A 19814-nucleotide genomic window follows, 5' to 3' on the forward strand; every position below is an offset into this window, starting at 1 on the left:
AAGAATATTTTGTTTCTTACACTGTTAGGGAAACATTCTGTGGATAGTATCTAGATATACCAACAGCCAGCAAAATATATTAACATTAACTGAACTGGAAGAGAAGGCTCCCACGGACAAATTCTGCTTGCCCAGTAGCTGGGCTCAAGCTCTTTCTGCTCTATGGCAGAAGGCAATAGAGAATTACAAAGAGACATTTAAGCATTTACTCACAAATTATTATTACCCACTCACAGGGGCTAGCCACAGTCCAGACAGTGCCCAAATGCTTTCAGGGAACTCTGTCTTTTTGGATGTTGAGACTTGAATCTTCCTGGCTTCTGAGGGAAGGATGCAGACAATCCCTGACCTTGTCTCCTGGCTTCTTCTGGACAGTCTGTGTATATGTCCAGGAATTCTAGGCAGGACCTTCAGGTGCAGAGGCAGGACATCGTGCAGTCTCAGCATGATGTCACACTGGCCACACAGGCTGATTTTGTGCAGACATCCAGGGTCTGATCCTGGTAACTTGCGGCAGTGGAGTTTACCAGGCAGGCAGTAAGGCAGTGTGCAATGGCAGCAGGGCTGGGCACAGCAGAGAGCATGGCAAAGAGCAGGAAAGCAAAGCAGAGAAGCAAAACCACATTCTTGCCCTGCGCATCTCCTTTTATCAATGTGGGCTGAGATTAATTGCCCTTTGGACACAGAATAGCCAATCAGGATTGGCAGTTAGCCAAACCAGACCATATAAGGCAAAGCCACAGGCTCACTTTTCCCTAATTTGGGAAAAGCACAGGCCTTGCACTAGGCAGGCACAAGCTAAGTGTGTGTAGCTTACACCACAGGACCCTGGGCAGGCCAGACTCAGCAGCTCCAGGTTCTCTTGTGTCCGTTTCCCTTGCTTGCCTCTCTGGTGGAGCAGAAAAACATGCCTAGGCATGGCAGGATATGTATAAGCCTATTCTGGGCCTATCAGGCCTACCACAATGGGTCTGAAATCAACAATTCCTTGTGTCCATTTTCAAGCATTTGCTAACACTCAACCTTTGCAGGAAGTAACACTCAGGTTCCAAATTTTGATGAATTCTTGCCATTTTAAAGTTTGTGCTTCCAAAGAGAATCTATTATATATAGACTATAGAAATTAATAAAGTGGGCAGAAGTAGAATACTTAAAATATGTAGCTTACAGCTTATGATTTTGTTGATCTTTTCCTGGTTTGCTGCACAATGACTCACTACCAAACAACAAACTCATTGCTTCCAGTTCAGTTTCATTAAAACTTGAAAAGAAAACCAAATAAAATCACTTTTTGCTCTTAGATAGCATGGCACAACTCCAGTGTGTTGCCAAAACATCTATTTCTGACCCTGAGGACTCAAGACTAATCACTGTTTCATCCTTCTATCTGTGGATATTAACTATTTGAGACATTTATTGCACCTCATGCTGCTGAAATAGAGTGAAATGCTCAAAAGGCGAAAGTGGAGAGATTATTGTCAATACATAACCAGTGAAACTTCTCTTTCAAACACACCTAGTCTGGATGGCCAATAGATGTGGTGTCCATCCTGAGATAAAGCCATTAATGAAATCCATTTTGCCCTTCTAATCAGTCTTCTGGTCCATTTGGAGTGTTGATGCAGGCATGCTGAACATGTGTACCTTGGGGTGGCACCTGGGGTGGCACATAGGCCTATTCAGTGAAGAGTTACTCTTCAGCCAGCGTTGCAGCTCCTCAGAAAAAGCAGAAGTTTCCACTCAGCCTTTGGGGAAGTCCTGAGCTCCTACATTGGACAATAGACAACTCCAGCACTTTGGTTACATGGCTTTCTTATTCCATTATCTTAGAGGAGAGTGAGCAGGTTGAGAACTGGCAGTTTGGGAACTAATTTCCACTTCTGCTTTTAATTGTTCAATTTATTTTGTGAGTTGCTGTTTTTCAGGCTGAAGGAGGAATTAGTATAATGGGTTTGTACTGTTTTGCATAATATTTCATGTGGAAATCTGAGACACCTCAGTGTGAGATGGCTATGTACACAAGCAAACATATACAAGATACAAATAAAGCAAATCTATATGACAGATTGAATTCAGGTCTTGCTTCAATTCCGACCAAGTACAACTCAACCTGCGTATCATGCACTTCCTTTGCAGAATAGCTAATGGTATTTCTCCTCAGTAATTAGTGCTAACACAACATTGCTGCAATTGTATTTTTTAATTGAATGATGTCACTCATGACTTCCGTGAGTATGATACTGATGTTTGGTCTTCATCATGAAACGTGGTACTCAGAAGGCACTGGAAAGGCCTGAATCAGAAATAGTGTTCTCTTGTGATTTAATGGTAGTTTAGCAGAAAACAAAACACAACAGCAACATAATCAAATTGGATGATTGGAAGAAGTTCTTCACCATGAGGGTGGTGAGACACTGGAACATGTTGCCCAGGGAGGCAGTGGAAGCTTCATCCCTGGAGGTCTTTAAGGCCAGACTGGATGTGACTCTGGGCAGCCTGATCTAGTGTGAGGTGTTCCTGCCCATGGCAGGAGGGTTTGAACTAGATGATCCTTGTGGACCCTTCCAGTCCTGACAACTCTATGATTCAATTCTGTGATATTTAGAATAACTTGAATGAAGGTCTCACTTCACAGAAGGGTCAAACTATGACCAAAGGTGACAGAAGAGAAAAAAATCCCAGCACACATTCAGTTTTCAGCTAAGAGAAAATCATTCAAATAGAAGCTGGTTCAAGGCAGTCTTTGGCTGGATTGTCTAGAGAAAGGTATGTGAACCTCTGTGAAGAGTAAGGTGAAACAGGATCAGGCTGCTTATGCTGATTTCTATCAGTGGTGCTTTTCTTTATGAGATAACAACATTTCAGGGGAAAACAGGAATCCTGCATTGCTAAACAAAGAGACAGACTTTGAGCATCCAGTATTTGTAATCAGGTCTCTTCAAGGCAAGTCGGGTTGGATAGTAAACTGTAAGGATGCTCAAATTGTGATATTTCCCTTATGCTACAATTCTGACATTTAACATTTTCCTTACCTCCCAAGCAAGCAGTGAAGGACAAAATGTTAATGTTTCTTTAAAGGTCTTTTTGAAACATTTCCTTTAAAATTCTTGCAGTAGTTTGACATCTTACTAAAATTCATATATATGTTAAATGTATTATTATATATACAAAATATATATATTAATACATTTTTTTTAATACAAGAATATTTCCTTTCCCTTCACTTTCCCTTCCCTTCTTTTTCTTTCCCTTCCCTGGTGAAAGGCCTGGAACACAAACTCTATGAGGAGAAGCTGAGGGAGTTGGGGTCGTTTAGCCTGGAGAAGAGGAGACTCAGGACTGACCTCACTGCTGTCTACAACTACCTGAAGGGAGGCTGTAGCCAGGTGGGGGTTGGTCTCTTCTCCTAGGCAACCAGCAATAGAACAAGAGGACATAGTCTCAAGTTGTGCTGGGGGAAGTCTAGGCTGGATGTTAGGAGGAAGTTCTTGCCAGAGAGAGTGATTGGCATTGGAATGGGCTGCTCAGGGAGGTGGCAGAGTTGCTGTCCCTGGAGGTGTTCAAGAAAAGCCTGGATGAGGCACTTAGTGCCATGGTCTAGTTGACTGGATAGGGTTGGAGGTCTCTTCCAACCTGGTTGATTCTATGATTCTTTGATTCCCTTCCCTGCCTTTTTACTTAAAAACAAACAAACAAACAAACCAACCACCAAACTTTTTTTTTTCAAGAGATTTGATCTATTTTTGAATTTTTAATATCTTGGTCAATAAATTGTTCCATACCAGAAACATAACTAAGAAGATATAGGTCTGTACTCTCCCTCAGCTCCTTCAGATATACCTTTGATAATTATATACTGCTTACTTAGGTTCATTCCTTCTCAATTCTCTTTTAGACTACACAGAACAAAACTAGGTATTTTCTGTGCTTTCCCAGTGAGCAGCAAGTGGCTCCTTAATTTAAAGTTTCTGGGACAAAACCAGATTTCTGAGCTCTCTTAGTGCCAAATGAGTAAAATAAATCAGAGCCGATGTAACAAAACAAGTGAAAAAGCTGCCAAAAGCCCTAAGAAATATATGGCATTTTCCAAGATCATCTGTTCCACAGAGCACAGCACAAGCTGGCAGTCTATAAAACATTATATATTAGATGGTGAAAGGACTGAAAACTCCCAACAATGAACATGTATTGGAAGATTGAGGCAAAAAGTCACTTCTCTTGAGGAGATGTATGGAGAAGCCACTATAGGTAACTGGTCATAAACTGTTTTGCAAGGTCCTTTCCTGCTCCTTTTACTCGTGTTTGCACACCATTTCGCTCATTATAATTAGAGTCAATCAATATGTTCAGACTAGTTTTGAAAACACACTCATATATATTGAAAAGTAGAGGCTGAACAAAATTTTTGTGCTTCCTGACTAGGGACTTACTGATGGCAATCCTAAAGTAAGGAAAATGAGATGTGTCTATGGTCATAAAAATGGGAATCATTTGAGTCTCAAAGATAAATCAGTGCATCTTAACTGCTAGACTCATTCTTTGACATGACTTATGTTTAAAATATCCCTTGTCAAGCGGGCCATGCCAGGGTAGGCAGGAGCAGGCAAGAGAGTCGACAGGTGCTCTGCAGACTCACTGTGTCAACATCAGGCCAACTTTTCCCCTGGCTCTCTGGCTTTTAGCTCTGGCAGCTGTTTCATAACTCTTGTGGTGTAACACAAGAAAGGCTTTATCAAATAAGCAATGTGCATACTATCACAAGTTTTCCAGTCAGCAACTTTTAGGAATGGATCTCTTTGCTATAGGTATCTTTGCAGGAATAACATTTGTTCACTCTTCTCCCTTACAGATTTAAATATATAACCAGTATATTTTAATGTACTAAAATCTAGCTTCCTGATTATCCTAGTAGTTTTGATGGCATTTCAGTACCCAGCTGAGTATGGTATTTAATTACTGAACAATCCCTTTGATATTGTTAAGCTACTTGCAAAGTATCTAATTATAACTGGAAAAAATGGCCTGTGGACTTCTCTTTTTTTCATGTGTTCTGCAACAGTAAATGGCACAGATTAAATATATTTAATCTCTATTTGTTTTTAGTAACAGTTCATTTTGATTTGTTTTTCTTTTCCCACTACATTAAAATTATATCTGTCTCTATATTTATAGGGTGTATAAATATATTTTTTTTTAATATATATATTTTTATATATATATATATATATATATATATATATATATATATATATGTATATGTATATGTATGAAGTTCCTCCCTATTCAGCAAAACATTTTAGGTTATGGATATCTTTAGCCATGTGCTCCAAAGGGATGGGTTTCAAAACAAGTTCAGATTATGCTTAAAGTCAAAGATTCATGTGCATAGGAATGGAGAGCTGAAATATAGGCCATGACTAGATGTAGATTATCTGAAAATCAGTCAGCAGAGTGCACTGTAAAATGGTGTCTACATTTGTAGAAATCATTATTTGAGATGTACACAAAGACACAGGTGTACATGTGCACACCTCCTCCTCGAGATGTATTTATGTATTTGAGTACACATACGCACCTTAAAGAGGAACCCAGCATTTATACATCAATTGAATAGAAAATGGATGTAACTATATATCTAAGAGTGTCATGTTATTTTTCTTTACCATTTTTGTGGCTGTTTTGACAAGAATCTTGAAGTAAAGAATAGTACTAATCTGGGAAGATGCAGCAGTAGGAGCTGTATAGGTTTCTTTTTTTTTTTCAGAAGCTGGGTAATAAACTGTGGAGGTTTCTCTTTTCTTCACACATAACATCACCCTAACTGCTGAGATTGTTTATAGACATGATCAAAAGAAAATAACCTCCACTTGCCCTTCAGTTTGCTTCCTCTTTTAAATTGGATTTAGTTATTTATTTCCCCCTTTTATTTCTCTCCATCTGTGATTGGGTTATTTCCAGTATGTAAAAGAGGGGTTATTTCAGCAATCTCAGTGGCAGACAGAATCAGGGGGAGAATTGACTCAGGACTAAGAGGGATGGAATGTCAAGCAGTAAATTAGAACAAGGCCTAAGCAAATTTGCCAGGAATAGTGTGTATTGCCATAATTTCTCTTACAGAAATCTTTTGCTTGGAAGTATCATAGGCATTTTCACAGCCCACACAAAAATTCCTTTTCTAATTTCTTTGACCTTTTTCAATAAAGAAAGCAAATGTCCAGTGATTTGTAAAGTAGAAACAAAAATTACACACTCCACATTACAATACAACAAAACAGCACATTTAGATTTGCTAAACATAAAGAATAAATGTATCTGGATAAAATAATAATGTCAAGTCCATCTCTGATGAGCATAGAAGGATAACTGTGTGCTCAACACTATAGTCTTAGAAGAAGAAACAAGAACAGAACTTACCTGAAGCTTTTTAAAGTAGAATTATAGAATGATCTGGGTTGGAAAGGACCTTACAGACCATCTACTTTCTGCAATGATCAGGGAAACCTTCCACTTGATCAGCTTGGTCAAAGCTATGTTCAGCCTGACCTTGAAAACTTTCAGGGTGGAGAACTGACAAAGTCTCTGGGCGTCCCCTTCAGTGCTTCACCATTCTCAGAGTAACGAACTTGTTCCTTATGTCTAAATCTAAATCTACCCTCTTTTGTATCACATCCATAACAATGAACATCCTCAACACTGCACAAAGTTGTAAATCCTGATGTAAAATACAGGGATTGAAAAATAGAGAAAAATAAATCAAAACTCTCCTCCAAATCCTGACTTTGGAGACAAAAAAAGAAAACGTCTTCTCCCGCTGGATAACTTCAAACAGGGTGTGGCTGCAAATGGTCACATTTCTTGTAAGGAAAAGAACACCAACAAAGCACAAATTACCACAGGGAAGTCAAGTGTTGGAGCAGGGTCTCTACTGTGGACCCACCTGTCTTCTTAGAGAGTTGGAGTTTGCTGCAGATGTGCCTCAGTGGGGTGATGCAGCTGTCATTCAGGTAACTCTGAGGTTAGAAGTTCTTCAGCTTCAGAAGTTTGATTTCTTCCTGGGTAAAGAAGGGCTAAACACTACAAGCAAATTTTGTCTGCAATATTGACTGTCAGACCATTCTAAGTATCTAAATCTAAGTGCAATAAAATGATATAGATAGACTACATTGCCACCTGTTTATCCTTTGTGAGTTTTCAAAATACTGCTTTGTGAATACTGGGAGGTTGAGGCCTTGCATTTTTTCCACTTTTTGGAATATTGACTAAAACTTGGAGAGTATCATCAGTAGGTCAAAAATTAGGATTTCTTCTCTTATTTTGAGATGATTCATTTCCTGCAGCTCCCAGGTCTATATCTTTCTTGGCAGCTTTTACTCTTCTCTCATTTCTGACGTATTTCAGTTAAAAGGCAGGGAATTGATGACCTGTGTGGCACAGCCTCATCTGCTTTTCCCTGGGGTTAAACAGAGAAGTGGCACATCTGTCAGTACAAACTTCCACATCTAAAATAAATGGAAATAAATAAATAAAACAGCTTTGGAAAGGACCTTCTGAGTGCCTTAAACTTCAGTGACCAGCCTTAATGGTGATCCACAGGGTATTTCTGCCTGCTTTGAAGTATTAAATAGAGCAGCTGCAGACAATGACATGAGCAAGAGCCAGGCTGCTTCCTGGAGACATGGCCAATTACATGGAAAGAACCATCACAAAAGATCACTAACAACTCAGCCTGAGATTTTCAGTGAACAGTTAGACATGCAGCATATTTTAAACATGTTGATTATGAAGAAAGCCAAATGTAGGAAAAAAAGGAGCGAGTAGAGCTTTCAGTGCTCAAAACAAATCCAGAGAGAGCCTGACATTTATTCTGCAGGTGGAACTGAAGCATTAGTAATATGTTAATCTTTGTCAGAGTCATCATAAATATATTTGAAAACTGCAGAAACAAGTACAAAACCCCCATGGTGGAACAATAGGAAATAGTATGCTGAGAGAGATTTCTGTCCACTTTATTTTTGCATGTAGATTTTATCTGCCTGTGATGTAGATAATGTCCCTCCTCCACCAAAGATCATTTGACAGTCTAACTAGGGAGTCTGGAAAATCTAACAGTATTTGTGGGATTTCTTCTTTGTTTGTTATCCGACTGTGCTCTTTCCCAAGGCATAGTACAGATTCAGCAATCATTTCATGGATCATTTTTACCACAGGAAATAACAGCAAGATGTTAAATTTCAATACCTTCCCAGTAAATTACTTTATAATGCAAGTTCCACATGGCTTCTGGCTTTTTAGTAGCAGCTTTCCCAAAGGGAATTTTGTTACCAGAGTGAGCTAGATGGACTCACAGTTCATTTCTTTATGAGGGTATCCACAAATAGCTAGAATCACAAAAACTTTTATTACACTTAATCTTTACAGGTTTGTTTTTTTTTTTTTTTTTAATGGTACAAAAAACCCCAAAAGTTGGAACCTGGAAGTCATATTTTTAGGCTTCTGCAGAAGTATTAGTTGTTCTTTCAGTTATACTTCACAAAAGATCTGCCAGTGGCACAGGAGTAAACTGAGACTGTCTATCCAGGTGAAAGGATTAAAGACAATTAACACAGTACAAAATAAGTAGTGTTATGAAAGCATTTTCCTAGGAACACTATGAGCTTGTGCTAGACTTCTTCACAGATCTCTATGTTTTATTTCTTATGCATCTTGGAGTGAGAAAATGCTGAAGCTTGCAGACTGCCACACACTAAAAATGGTTTGTCTCTGGAGCGAACCACATATTCCAGCAAACTCTCTTTTGAGCCCTAACAATTATGAAACCTTCCAGAATTTAAATTAGAAGTTGTATGGGCTTGAAGAGATACTACAAATAGCTGATAGGAGAGTGTGTGGAGGATGTGGGTTATGTTTTTTGATTGAGGGCTTTTTGTTTGTTTCTTTGTTTTTATGCAAGTCACTACCTGCTCTATCTATACTCCAGATATCTGAAGAGGTTTCAGGCCCAATTGAGAAAGAAGAAAGTCACAAAAAGCTGTCCAGGTTGCATTTTCATGCACAGTTGATCTCTGTTCAGTTTTTATTAAAGTACTGCTCATTTCACAACAGGCAATTTCACAACACGCACTGGTTCGTTCTAGTATAGAACTAAGTTGCCTGTGGACATCGGAGAAAAAACATTGATGATCTGTGTGAGACAGAAAGGTTTGAAAGTCATCACAGATTTCTCAACCAAGTTGAGTACTTTTGAGTCTTGTGCAGCAATCCCGTTTTCATGCAGCAGAAAATGCTTTAGCAAAACTTTGGGCTTGCACTTCTGAGGATACTTAAGCATTCATTTCCATCAGCCTGTGAAAGTACAATAATCTTAGCAGGTTTTGACATAATCACTTTTTTTCCTCACTGCTAAAACTTCCCTGTGCTTGCTTGCATATTTCCTCCTTACCCAGATTCCTTTTTTTCCCAAAAGTCCACTTTGCCTAAGACATGTGCAGTAAATGCAGATGATCCCTACACAGTTACACTCTTGCTCCGCTGTCCACTTGCTGGTCTCTTTAAAATATTTTAAACTATCACAAAGATTATGCTTCTTACCTGAAAAAAAAATAAAAAGAAGAAGATTTGTGGATGAGAGTGTTTACAGATCATAGAATCATAGAATCAGTCAGGGTTGGAAGATACCACAAGGATCATCCAGTTCCAATCCCCCTGCCATGGGCACAGACACCCTACCCTAAATCAGACCGGCCAGAACCTCATCCAGCCTGGCCTTTTGGATTAAATGCTCTCATTTAAATTAAAGGTGGGAGGTTAAAAATAGTCTTCCTATAGAAATTTTACCCTACATGTTGAAAATTTTACAGCATAGAATGATTTTTTTTCCTAGCTTCAACTTTTCCTCCACTTCCCCTATTTTTTCTCTATAAGAATAGAGAAAACAGAGGAAACAAAGAGCAAAAGTTGAAACCAAGACAGGGAAAATTAAAATTGTTGAGTCATATTTTTGGACCTCCTCAAAAGTGCAGCTGAGAATTACTCTTTTAAACCTGCACAATGAAATAATTGTGATTTGTGAAAAGAATCTTTGCCTGTTTGAAGCTTCTAATAAATTGCTTAGCAAGTGTGGTTTGTTTTCTTCAGTCACCACAGAGTGAAGAAATATCTTTACTGCATTTGTCTGGCTGAGAGCCTACGGAAACTTCCTTCTAATGCCAAGACTGAAATATAATGGTGCATTAGAACATCTATAACTTTCCTTTACCTCCCCTTAACTATTTTACAATATTATGAAAGTCACAGTGTTCCATATGTCCAGGAATATTCAATGTTCATATATGTTCAATGTATCACAAATTAAATAACTGTGTGAACTCTAATGAAATCATGTGTGCATTATTATGTGTCTGCTCAGTATTTTGTGTGCTCTGTCCTGTATGTGCTTAGAAAATTCACATGCTCATCTTCTTAACATTTTTGTATATTGTGAAATGTTATATATATATTCCTTAGTAGAACCTTTTGAAAAGAGAAAAAAGTGTTTTGTTTTGTTTTTTAAAGTTCTGAGATGCTTTTTCATTTGTTTGTTTGTTTGGTTTGTTTGTTTGGGGAGGTAGGGTTTTTGGTTTGAGGTTTGGTTTTTTTGTTTGTTTGGGTATTTTTGGGGGTGGGGATGTTTCTTTTGTTGTTGCTTGTGTTTGTTTGGGTTTTTTTTCATACCTTTGGTGCAGAGGACAAAAATCAAGTGGAACTCGAAGCACCATTTAGATGAATTATAAGAATAATGTTTATGAGGATATACATAAGAGTACTATAATTATCTTTGCCAGTTGAGCACAAGGAGGCACTGCAGCTGACTGCCTGAAATATTTGCAGTGCTCTTATAACGTGGTATCTTATGATTATGGATGATCATGGAAGATACAGAGGAGGCAGATGCAACCAGAGGCATATGTTAAATGGCCTCCTGAGATCCCATTTAGTCCCCAAAACTTGAAGAAACAATTATAGAAAGTGAGAATTTGCAAATTAAATCAGAAACTTAACTGTAGATATTGTCATGGTTTCCATCACACACCTAGCTCTTAACAATATTTGGTTTTGGTTGCCATTTGGTGTGTTGTGAGGGGGAGTATACAGTCACTTTTGTTCTATTAAGAGTCTTGGGAAAAGGGAAAGAAAATCTCTCACTTTCTCTATTTTAGTATTTTTCAGTATTTTCTTCCCCATTTGGCTTTTACTGCTAATGTTCATTACTATCCAGAAATAGGCATTAAAAATGGAAACTTCTGTTCTTATTCATCTATGAAATGTGTTAAATAGGATATGCTGATGTGAGAAACCTATATTTACAGTTTTCAAGTGACTGATTTCCATTTCCATCTTATATGCAACAGGTTATTCTTCATCTAATACTTTGATTCTCCTTTTTATTATGCATCTCAGTGAAAAGAACCAACAGCCTATTAATACATAAGGAAAACCCAAGGGTAGGAGGGTTCTGCAGAGAAACATAGACAGGCTGGGTAGATAGGCACAGTCCAACACCATGAGTTTTAACAAGTCTGGGTGTCAGGTTCTGCATTTTGGCCATGCAATCCCATGCAGCACTACAGGCTGGGGACAGAGTGGCTGGAGAGAAACCAGGCAGAGTGGGACCTCTTAGTGGTCCACAAAAGCCTTTTCAAATAGTACTACTACTATGATTTTTCCAGCTGCAATTGACCAATGTGGAAGTTACTATAAATTTAGGTAGCATCAGAAACTGCAGCAATATACGATTCACAGCTGTGCCTGTCTGGTGGCAATGCAGTGTTCAGCTTATTTAGGCAGACAAAAATTAGTCCTGCACAGTTACAAACACCTTCAATGTTGAGAGCAAGCTGCAAAAGAGACCATTTCACTGTCACTTCATGGAAGCATAGGAACATGATATACTAGGAGGAATTTCTGGGAGTTACCTGTTTCAACACCCTTCATCCAGATCTGGTTTCTCAAGAACTTGTCCAGTTGAGGTCTGAGAACCTCCAAGTAGAGACATCTCAGGAAAAAGTCTCACTTATCACCTCTCTCTGATCCCATCAGTGCCACTCAACTTTCTACTTTCACATGTACTTGTATCCCCAGTTTGGTGAGAAGAAAACTACAGAAGATTGTGACAAAGACTTCCCTAGGGTTGAAGTATACAACACCACAGTGCCAGTCAGTTCAGCACAGATGTTAGCTACACAGGCTGTACAGTATTTACCTCCTCAGGTAATCTGTCAAAGACGGCACAAAACTGATTCCAATGACATGAATTGGTTGTTATAGCATCCATGGGTGAACCCAAAGTGCAACAGTCCTGTCTGTGTCCTATGTGTGAAATGCTTCATAACTCAATCCCCCTTTCACATGAGTAGTCTTGTTCCCCTAGACAACAACTTATCCGATGTATTCCAACAACTTATCGTATTTATTCCAACAACTTATCCTATTTATTCCTAGAGAACACTAATGATCCTATTTATTCCTACAGAACACAACTTACCCTATCTATTCCTACAGAACACAACTTATCCTATCTATTCCTACGGAACACAACTTATCCTATTTATTCCTACACAACACAACTTATCCTATCTATTCCTACAGAACACAACTTATCCTACTTACTCCTACAGAACACTAATGATCCTATTTATTCCTAAGGAACACTAACAATCCTATTTATGTCGGAGAGGCCAAGACTGTGAGGACGGGTCTGTGAGCTGTCCCTCCGTGCTGCAGCACCAGAGCCAAGGCTGTGCCGAGTTGTTCTCCTGAGTCCTGCTCCCAGATGTCACAGCAGGACCCGGCCTCAGGCACTAATGGCAGCTGTTCCTGGCTTCCTTGGCTGCAGTGATCAGCGGGATCAGGCTGGAGACTGGCCCCGCTGATGTCACAAATGGGTGCTGTGCAGAAGAAGAAACACAAATGAACCATTTCTGTCCAAACTCAGGGGCCCACAGGCTCAGGCAGTGCTCCCCTGCTTCCCAGCCATAAGCACAAAGAGAACTGAGGGCACCACCTGCCCCTCTGTCTCCCTGCCCAGTCCCTTGCTACCACAGCTGGGCATGGTCCATGGTGCTGCCGATCCATTTCTCAAGGTGTTCTCAGCTGGCTGGGACTTTGGCCCTGCCAGACCTCTGCAAATGCTGCTGCTGTGCCAGGACCTTGTAGCTTCTAGGAAGCTCAAAACCCTTCCTTGGTTCCTGCTCCCTAAAGCCATGGGCTACTTTAGCTGTCACAAAGGCTGAGGGGCATCAGCCATTGCTCAGGGAACCTCAACAGCTCTAGGACATGTTTATCCCAGTAGGGTCCAGGCCCAGGGCTGCTCTGAAGGCTGCTGAGGTGCAGAGTTTCAGCAGCAAGACAAGAGCAGGCAGATACATGATGAAGTGCTGTTGTGCTCAACTCTGGCTTGCATGGGAGCAGGGCCTGCCTGGCATCATTGCACCTGAGGGTCCATAGATGCCTTCAAGTGTTGCTGCTGAGGAAACCCTTCCCTGCACTTGCAGCTGCTTTGCAGTTTACCTGCAGCAGGTCCCTGGCAGACCAGCGCCTGTCCACATCCACCTCCAGGCAGCACTGAAGGAAGCTGAGAAGGGCAGCAGAGAGCTCCTCGGGGTTCTGCAGCTTTGGTGTCTCACCAGCAGCTAGCAGATCACACACCTAGATGAAAAGGAAGCACAAGACTTCATCTGCTTCTTTCAGATCCACAAATGTTCCTCCAGACCCCTGTCAGTTCTTTCAGGCCCAGTCTCAAGGGCAGCTTCTTCCCTGGCAGAGGCATAGAGATGATGTTTCTAGACCAACAAATACTCCACCCTGCTGCAGCCACAGCTATTCCAGTGTCAAAAGCATCTTGCCTTGATGCTGACTGCATTGGCTGACTCAAGGAGTCACCAGCACCAGCATCTTTGACTTCCCTACAGCAAAGCTGCTCCAATTGTACAACAGTATCTACTGCTGTGCCCCTTACCCTGTTGTCACTTTCGCTGGCAAAGGGAGGCTCTCCTTCGGCCATCTCCACTGCCGTGATGCCAAGGGACCAGATGTCCCCCTTGGCACCATAGGGCTCTTCCTTCAGGATCTCTGGAGCCATCCAGTGTGGAGTTCCAGCGTAGCTGGTCCTCTTGCTCTGCTCAGGGGTGAGCAGAGCGCAGACGCCAAAATCAGCTGAGAAGAAGACCAAGCCTTGTTAAAGCCAGGAGGAATGGGGACAGCAAGCCAAAGAGACACCCTCTGCACCCAGGCTTGCTAGGGCCATCCGCTTGGGTCTGCCAGCAGAAGCGGCCATGCAGTGGTTATCAGCACAGCAGCCAAAGCCCTGCTGAACCCATCTCTTTACAAAGGCCTCCAGCTCCATGCAGTGGCCTTGCTACACCTGAACTCTTGTCACTCCCTCTCTGTGGCAGGAGCTGCCCAAGCCACAGCCACTCTCCACACTTGTTTCCTTTCCTGTCCTCTTCTGCATGCTGGAATTGCACACTCAGCTGTTGGCAGTGCTGCAGGCACTGCCACAGCCATCACTTCTGGCTACCTGGCAGTCGGTCAGAAGCAGTCCCACACCACATGCTGGGAAGGTAGCCACTGACCAAGGTTTCTTACCCAGTTTCACAGACCCGTCCATCCCAAGCAGGATGTTACAGCCTTTGATATCCCTGTGGATGATGTTGTGGGAATGAAGGCAATCCAGACCTTGCAGACACTGAGGGATAAGGCAGAAACAGAAGGGTAAAAATCCATGTCCTGAGTTCGTCCCAGGAGCAAGCAAAGGGCACCAAGAAATTTCACTTCTAGATGGATTGTGAATGATGCCAGAGTCTTGTGCTCCAGAAGAAAAAGCTGTACAGAAGGACCTGTGCAGAAGGACCACCCAATCCCAATGTCTGGAAGCACATGTGGCATCCCTTACCTCCCTGCAGACCACTGCTGTTTGTTCTTCATTCATCTGGGTTGCCTTAACCACATCCCCCAGGGAGCCTCCAGCCAGATATTCCAGGACCAGCCACAGCTCAGCACCCACCAGATAGCTGGAAGGAAAACAGTGGCAGAGTAGAGCAGTGTTCAAGAGGTCACTTCTCTGCCAGGGAGTACCTCTGGCTGGCACTCTGCAGAGGATCCCTCAGCTGGTGAGAACAGAGGCACTCACCTGTCCAGGTAGCTGACAATGTTTGGGCTCTTATGGTCCCGCATCACGAGGATTTCATTCACCACATACTCCTCGTCCTCTGGAGCCACATGGATGTGCTTGATGGCCACCTGCAGTGACATTGAAACCCATGAGCTTCAGCAGGCTGCTGCACGAAACCAGCATGGACTCATTGTGAGTGTTTGTGTGGGGCCATAGGCTCAGCCTCATACATGACAATCTCCCCTTTCTCTGCTGCCTCGGGTGCTACTCACAGGACACAAGGCATGTGGAGTTACTGCAGCAAAGAAACCCCCTTGCTCTGACAGAGCTTTCACTGAGCAGCTGAAGAGAGCAGTGGATGGATTTTGCCTTCTGGTGCTACTTTCAGAGGAAAGGGATGAGGGTGACCTGAAAACCTCATCCCCAGTTTGCAGTCCTGGGGAAGGCAATGAAGAGCTGCAGAAGCTGCTGGCACTCCTGGCACTCACCTCTCGTTCTGTGGCCATCTCAACAGCACGATAAACAGCTCCATAGCTCCTGGGAGCACAAGAGCAGCAAAGAAAGAAGAGGGTTAGTGCCTGTGAGCAAAAGGCAGCCCAGACACGAGAGCTCTGCTGCCTGCAGTGGCTCCAAGTGTCCTCTGGCATTTACAGGTGCCTCAAAGATATAGCTGTGGTTGGACTTACCCTTGGCCAAGCTTTTCAGCTTCAGCATATTTACTCTCAGGCTCTCCCGTGCTCACAATGCTCCCTGGAAGACACAAAATTCTAGAGGCTTCCTTGAAGATGCAGCAGAGCAGCTCACAGCCTTGTACTCAAGCAGAAACTATCTCTGCTTTTGCCTTGGCTGCAGAAGGAAGCTCAGGCACACCCAGCCCAGGCACAGCTGCCCTCAGAGGCAGCAGCAACCCCCAGAATGCTCTGGCTGCCTCCAAGGATGCTCTCAGCTTGTGTAGGAAGCTGTGAGTGACTGCTGGCACTCAGCTGAGGATGAACATTGGGCGGGGGTCGTCCTGAGGCATGCACAAAGTGCAGTGCTGTCTCAGACAGGAGTACAGGACACATACCAAGCTTGTCCAGGGAGGCCTCATCTGGCTGTTGCTCCCTGCACCTCTCGCTGTAGGATGCCCACACCTGTGACGAGAAATGGTTTAGGGTCAGAAAGGAGGCTTGCAGTCTTGCACCAGAATGGCACTTGGAGGGCAGACTCTCAGGAAGATTCAGTCTGCCACATGCAGGGCTCTACAGCTGTGTGGGTTTGCTGTCCCTGTCCCAGACTGCAGAGGCACAGTGGCAGGCTGCACAATGGCAGGGGCACAATGGCCACCTGCGTGGGACTGTGACTCTCTGCACTGATGACAGAGAGGCTGCAGGTATGCTTTGGGCAAAGCTGTTCCCTTTCTCATCAGCAACACTCAAAGACATCTTCATAGATGATCTGAATAAGGGCATTGAGCCAGGCATCAGCAAGCTTGCAGATGACACTAAGCTGGGGGCAGATGTGGCTGGGTTGGAGGGCAGAAGGGCTCTGCAGCGGGACCTTGACCGCCTGGACAGATGGGCAGAGTCCAATGGGATGGGGTTCAATAGCTCCAAGTGCAGGGTGCTGCACTTTGGACACAACAACCCCATGCAGAGATACAGGCTGGGGTCGGAGTGGCTGGAGAGCAGCCAAATAGAGAGGGATCTGGGGGTGCTGATCGATACCCGCCTGAACATGAGCCAGCAGTGTGCCCAGGTGGCCAAGAGAGCCAGTGGCATCCTGGCCTGCATCAGGAATGGTGTGGTCAGCATGAGCAGGGAGGTCATTCTGCCCCTGTACTCTGCACTGGTTAGACCACACCTTGAGTACTGTGTTCAGTTCTGGGCCCCCCAGTTTAGGAGGGACATTGAGATGCTTGAGCGTGTCCAGAGAAGGGCAACGAGGCTGGTGGGAGGCCTTGAGCACAAGCCCTACGAGGAGAGGCTGAGGGAGCTGGGATTGTTTAGCCTGGAGAAGAGGAGGCTCAGGAGTGACTTTATTGCTGTCTACAACTACCTGAGGGGTGGTTGTGGCCAGGGGGAGGTTGCTCTCTTCTCTCAGGTGGCCAGCACCAGAACGAGAGGACACAGCCTCAGGCTGCGCCAGGGGAAATTTAGGCTCGAGGTGAAGAGAAAGTTCTTCACTGAGAGACTCATTGGACACTGGAATGGGCTGCCCGGGGAGGTGGTGGAGTTGTTGTCCCTGGAGCTGTTCATGGCAAGATTGGATGTGGCACTTGGTGCCATGGTCTAGCCTTGAGCTCTGTGATAAAGGGTTGGACTTGATGATCTATGAGATCTCTTCCAACCTTGATGATACTGTGATACTGTGACACTGTGACACACAGCCACCTTTTTCCTGGGCCTGTGATGAATTCACAGTCCCTGTCCCAGGATTCCGAGGGGACTCATGGCTACGGGACATAGCCAACAGATTGTGCTGCTGTCAGTGGCTTTGGTGAAGCACTAGGTCATGGCAAGACTCTGGCCCTGAGAGACTTCATCCAGGAGCTGCCTGACCAGAAACCTCTCACTGTGCATGACACCAAACACAGTGCTGGCCAGAGCTGGGACTTACTGATTTTCTCTCTTCAGATGGTGGGACCACAACAGGCAGGGGCTCATAGTCATCATCCCAGTTCTCGCCATCCTCAGCCTCGACATCCTTGACTCTTTCAGGTGTGTCATTGGCAGGCTCCTCTCTGCCATAGTCCTCATATTCATAGCCACCTGCTCCATCATCATCCTCGTCAGCAGAGGCCAATCTGTCTAGCAGGCATCCTGACCCTGGTGGTGTCTTCTGTGGACAGACAGGAGCACAGGTGACAGTCACCACTTGGGAGCTGCAATCACTACACACCACTTCAGTCTGCTTAGCCACCAGAAACCAGTCTAGACATGGCTAAAGTCCTGCAAGCCTCAGCTCTAAGGTGCAGTTGGCTCAGGTCATGGTAGGACTGTAGCCTTGGGAGTCTTCAGCCAAGGGCTGTCTGATCAGAAGCATGCCCCTGAAAGACACCAAATCCAGTGCTGACCAAGGCTGGCACTTACTGATTTTACACTTTCGGGTTGGTGCAGCCTGAGAGGTTGATGTTCAGAGCTGTATGGCCTCTCTTCAAAGCCCTTCTCCTCTTCGTCGGAGCCAGCAGCAGCTCCAACATTCTCTGCTCCTGGCCCCGAGTCCTGTGGACAGACAGGAGCATGAGTGGCTGTCACCACCCTGTCTTGTGAATCCATTTGATGTTTTTCAGTGTGGCTAAAGACAACTAAATCACCCCAGCCTTCAGTCGGTCTCACTTTGCAGCACATCACAGACAGCCACACCTGGCAGCTGGTTACCTGCTCTGGCTTTGTGCCTTCCCCACCTGTAGCAGCTGGTTACCAGCTCTGCCCTTGCCCACCTGGACTGGAGCACACTGTCAGAGAGCTGCCTACACACAGAGGCTTGTAGCTGGGCTGAGAGTCAGGTGCAGCACCCAGCTCTGAAAGGCAAGTGCAGAAAGGGGCTGCTGCTCTGGCCAGAGCAGGGAATGGCAGGACAGACATTCCAAGCACACCTCACGGCACACTCCTCTCTCCTTCACCCCTCTAGAAGCAGCAAAGGAGACTTTCTCACTCACCGAGGGATGGGCTGCCCTGAATCCACGGCTGATCTGATCTGCAGGGAGCAAGGGAACAGGCATCAGAGGCGTCGGCAGCCTCTGCTGTGGGCAGCCCCACAGAGCAAGCACACCCAAAGGGCTGGCGTCTTTCTTTCACAGCAGCCCTCCAGCAGCACTGGCACTCATGGCAACAGGACAATGCTCTACCAGGTTGTTCTTTTGGCACAGTTCTGCTGTTTAGTTTCTGCCCTGCTTTGCCAGCAAGTCAAAGAAGTAGAAACTTGCTCAAGAAAATGCTTCCCGCTCTGCACAGGAGCTCCTAAAGCAGCTTTGTCACTCTCCTGTCTCTCGAGCTGCTGGCAGTGTTTCCCCGTGAAAGCTTCCCCACAGTGCCCCTTAGCCCTGGCACTGCTGTAGCCAGGAGCTCCAGCAAACCAGAGGTGTCTCGGCGGTGATCTTGTTTAAGACCCGGCTGGGCCACTGAGGAAGGCTGCGAGAGCACAGACACACAGCAGGCACATTCGCTGCTCTCTCTACTAACAGCCTCTACTCACTTGCCAACAGCCCTGCCATCAGCCAGGGCTTGTCCAGGAAAGAACCGGCGGCAGTGGCCCACTCCAAGAGGAAGGCAACGCCAGCAAGGAGCCGCATTGCCATCTCTGCAGCACCACGCAGCGACTGCCTGGGCAGCTACCCGAGAGGATCTTCTGGCAAGGGCAGGCACGGGAGAGTGCTCTGCGCACCGGGAGAGCGCTGCGATCGCCGAGGCGTCAGGTCCTGCTCCTGAGGCGGCAGGGCAGTGGCATCACAGCAGAGCGCTGCGAGGTGTGCTTGTGACATCAGCGCAGCTGCCCGGGCCCCTGCGCGCCTAAGCACGGAGGGCCTGGGCAGCTCTCCTCTGTCCCAGACACTCACCACAAGTGCTCATGCTCCATAACCTCTTGCTGAACAGATTCGTGGAGCCGTGGGGTCGGTTGGGTTGGAAGGGACCTTGAAAGTTCCAACCCCCATGTGCAGAGACACATCCACTAGACCAGAGCGCTC

General features: G+C 44.6%; 1 protein-coding gene across 1 annotated transcript; it reads right to left on the reverse strand.

Annotated features, from left to right (window-relative positions):
- Positions 1–12836: 12836 nt before the first annotated feature.
- LOC135192981 (serine/threonine-protein kinase PAK 3-like) lies at positions 12837–19421 on the reverse strand. The gene is made up of 13 exons (XM_064176370.1): positions 19325–19421; positions 18726–18826; positions 18220–18351; positions 17747–17968; positions 16215–16281; positions 15835–15898; positions 15637–15685; positions 15167–15276; positions 14930–15047; positions 14623–14722; positions 13994–14190; positions 13546–13683; positions 12837–12923 (listed from the first exon to the last, which is right to left on the reverse strand). The coding sequence occupies exons 1-13, from the start codon at positions 19419–19421 to the stop codon at positions 12837–12839; spliced, it is 1482 nt and encodes a 493-aa protein (XP_064032440.1).
- Positions 19422–19814: the final 393 nt, after the last annotated feature.

The sequence above is a fragment of the Pogoniulus pusillus genome, chromosome Z (assembly GCF_015220805.1).
Source record: "Pogoniulus pusillus isolate bPogPus1 chromosome Z, bPogPus1.pri, whole genome shotgun sequence".
NCBI lineage: Eukaryota > Metazoa > Chordata > Aves > Piciformes > Lybiidae > Pogoniulus > Pogoniulus pusillus.

Bases quoted from the DNA above. Each gene is read 5' to 3' on its own strand.
- LOC135192981 (XM_064176370.1), bottom strand. From the start codon at position 19,421: ATGCGGCTCCTTGCTGGCGTTGCCTTCCTCTTGGAGTGGGCCACTGCC. The intron at 18,352-18,725 runs GTGTGCTTGGAA...GTCTGTCCACAG, and splicing joins AGAGAGGAGTGTGCCGTGAG to GACTCGGGGCCAGGAGCAGA. The intron at 17,969-18,219 runs GTAAGTGCCAGC...GTCTGTCCACAG, and splicing joins AACCCGAAAGTGTAAAATCA to AAGACACCACCAGGGTCAGG.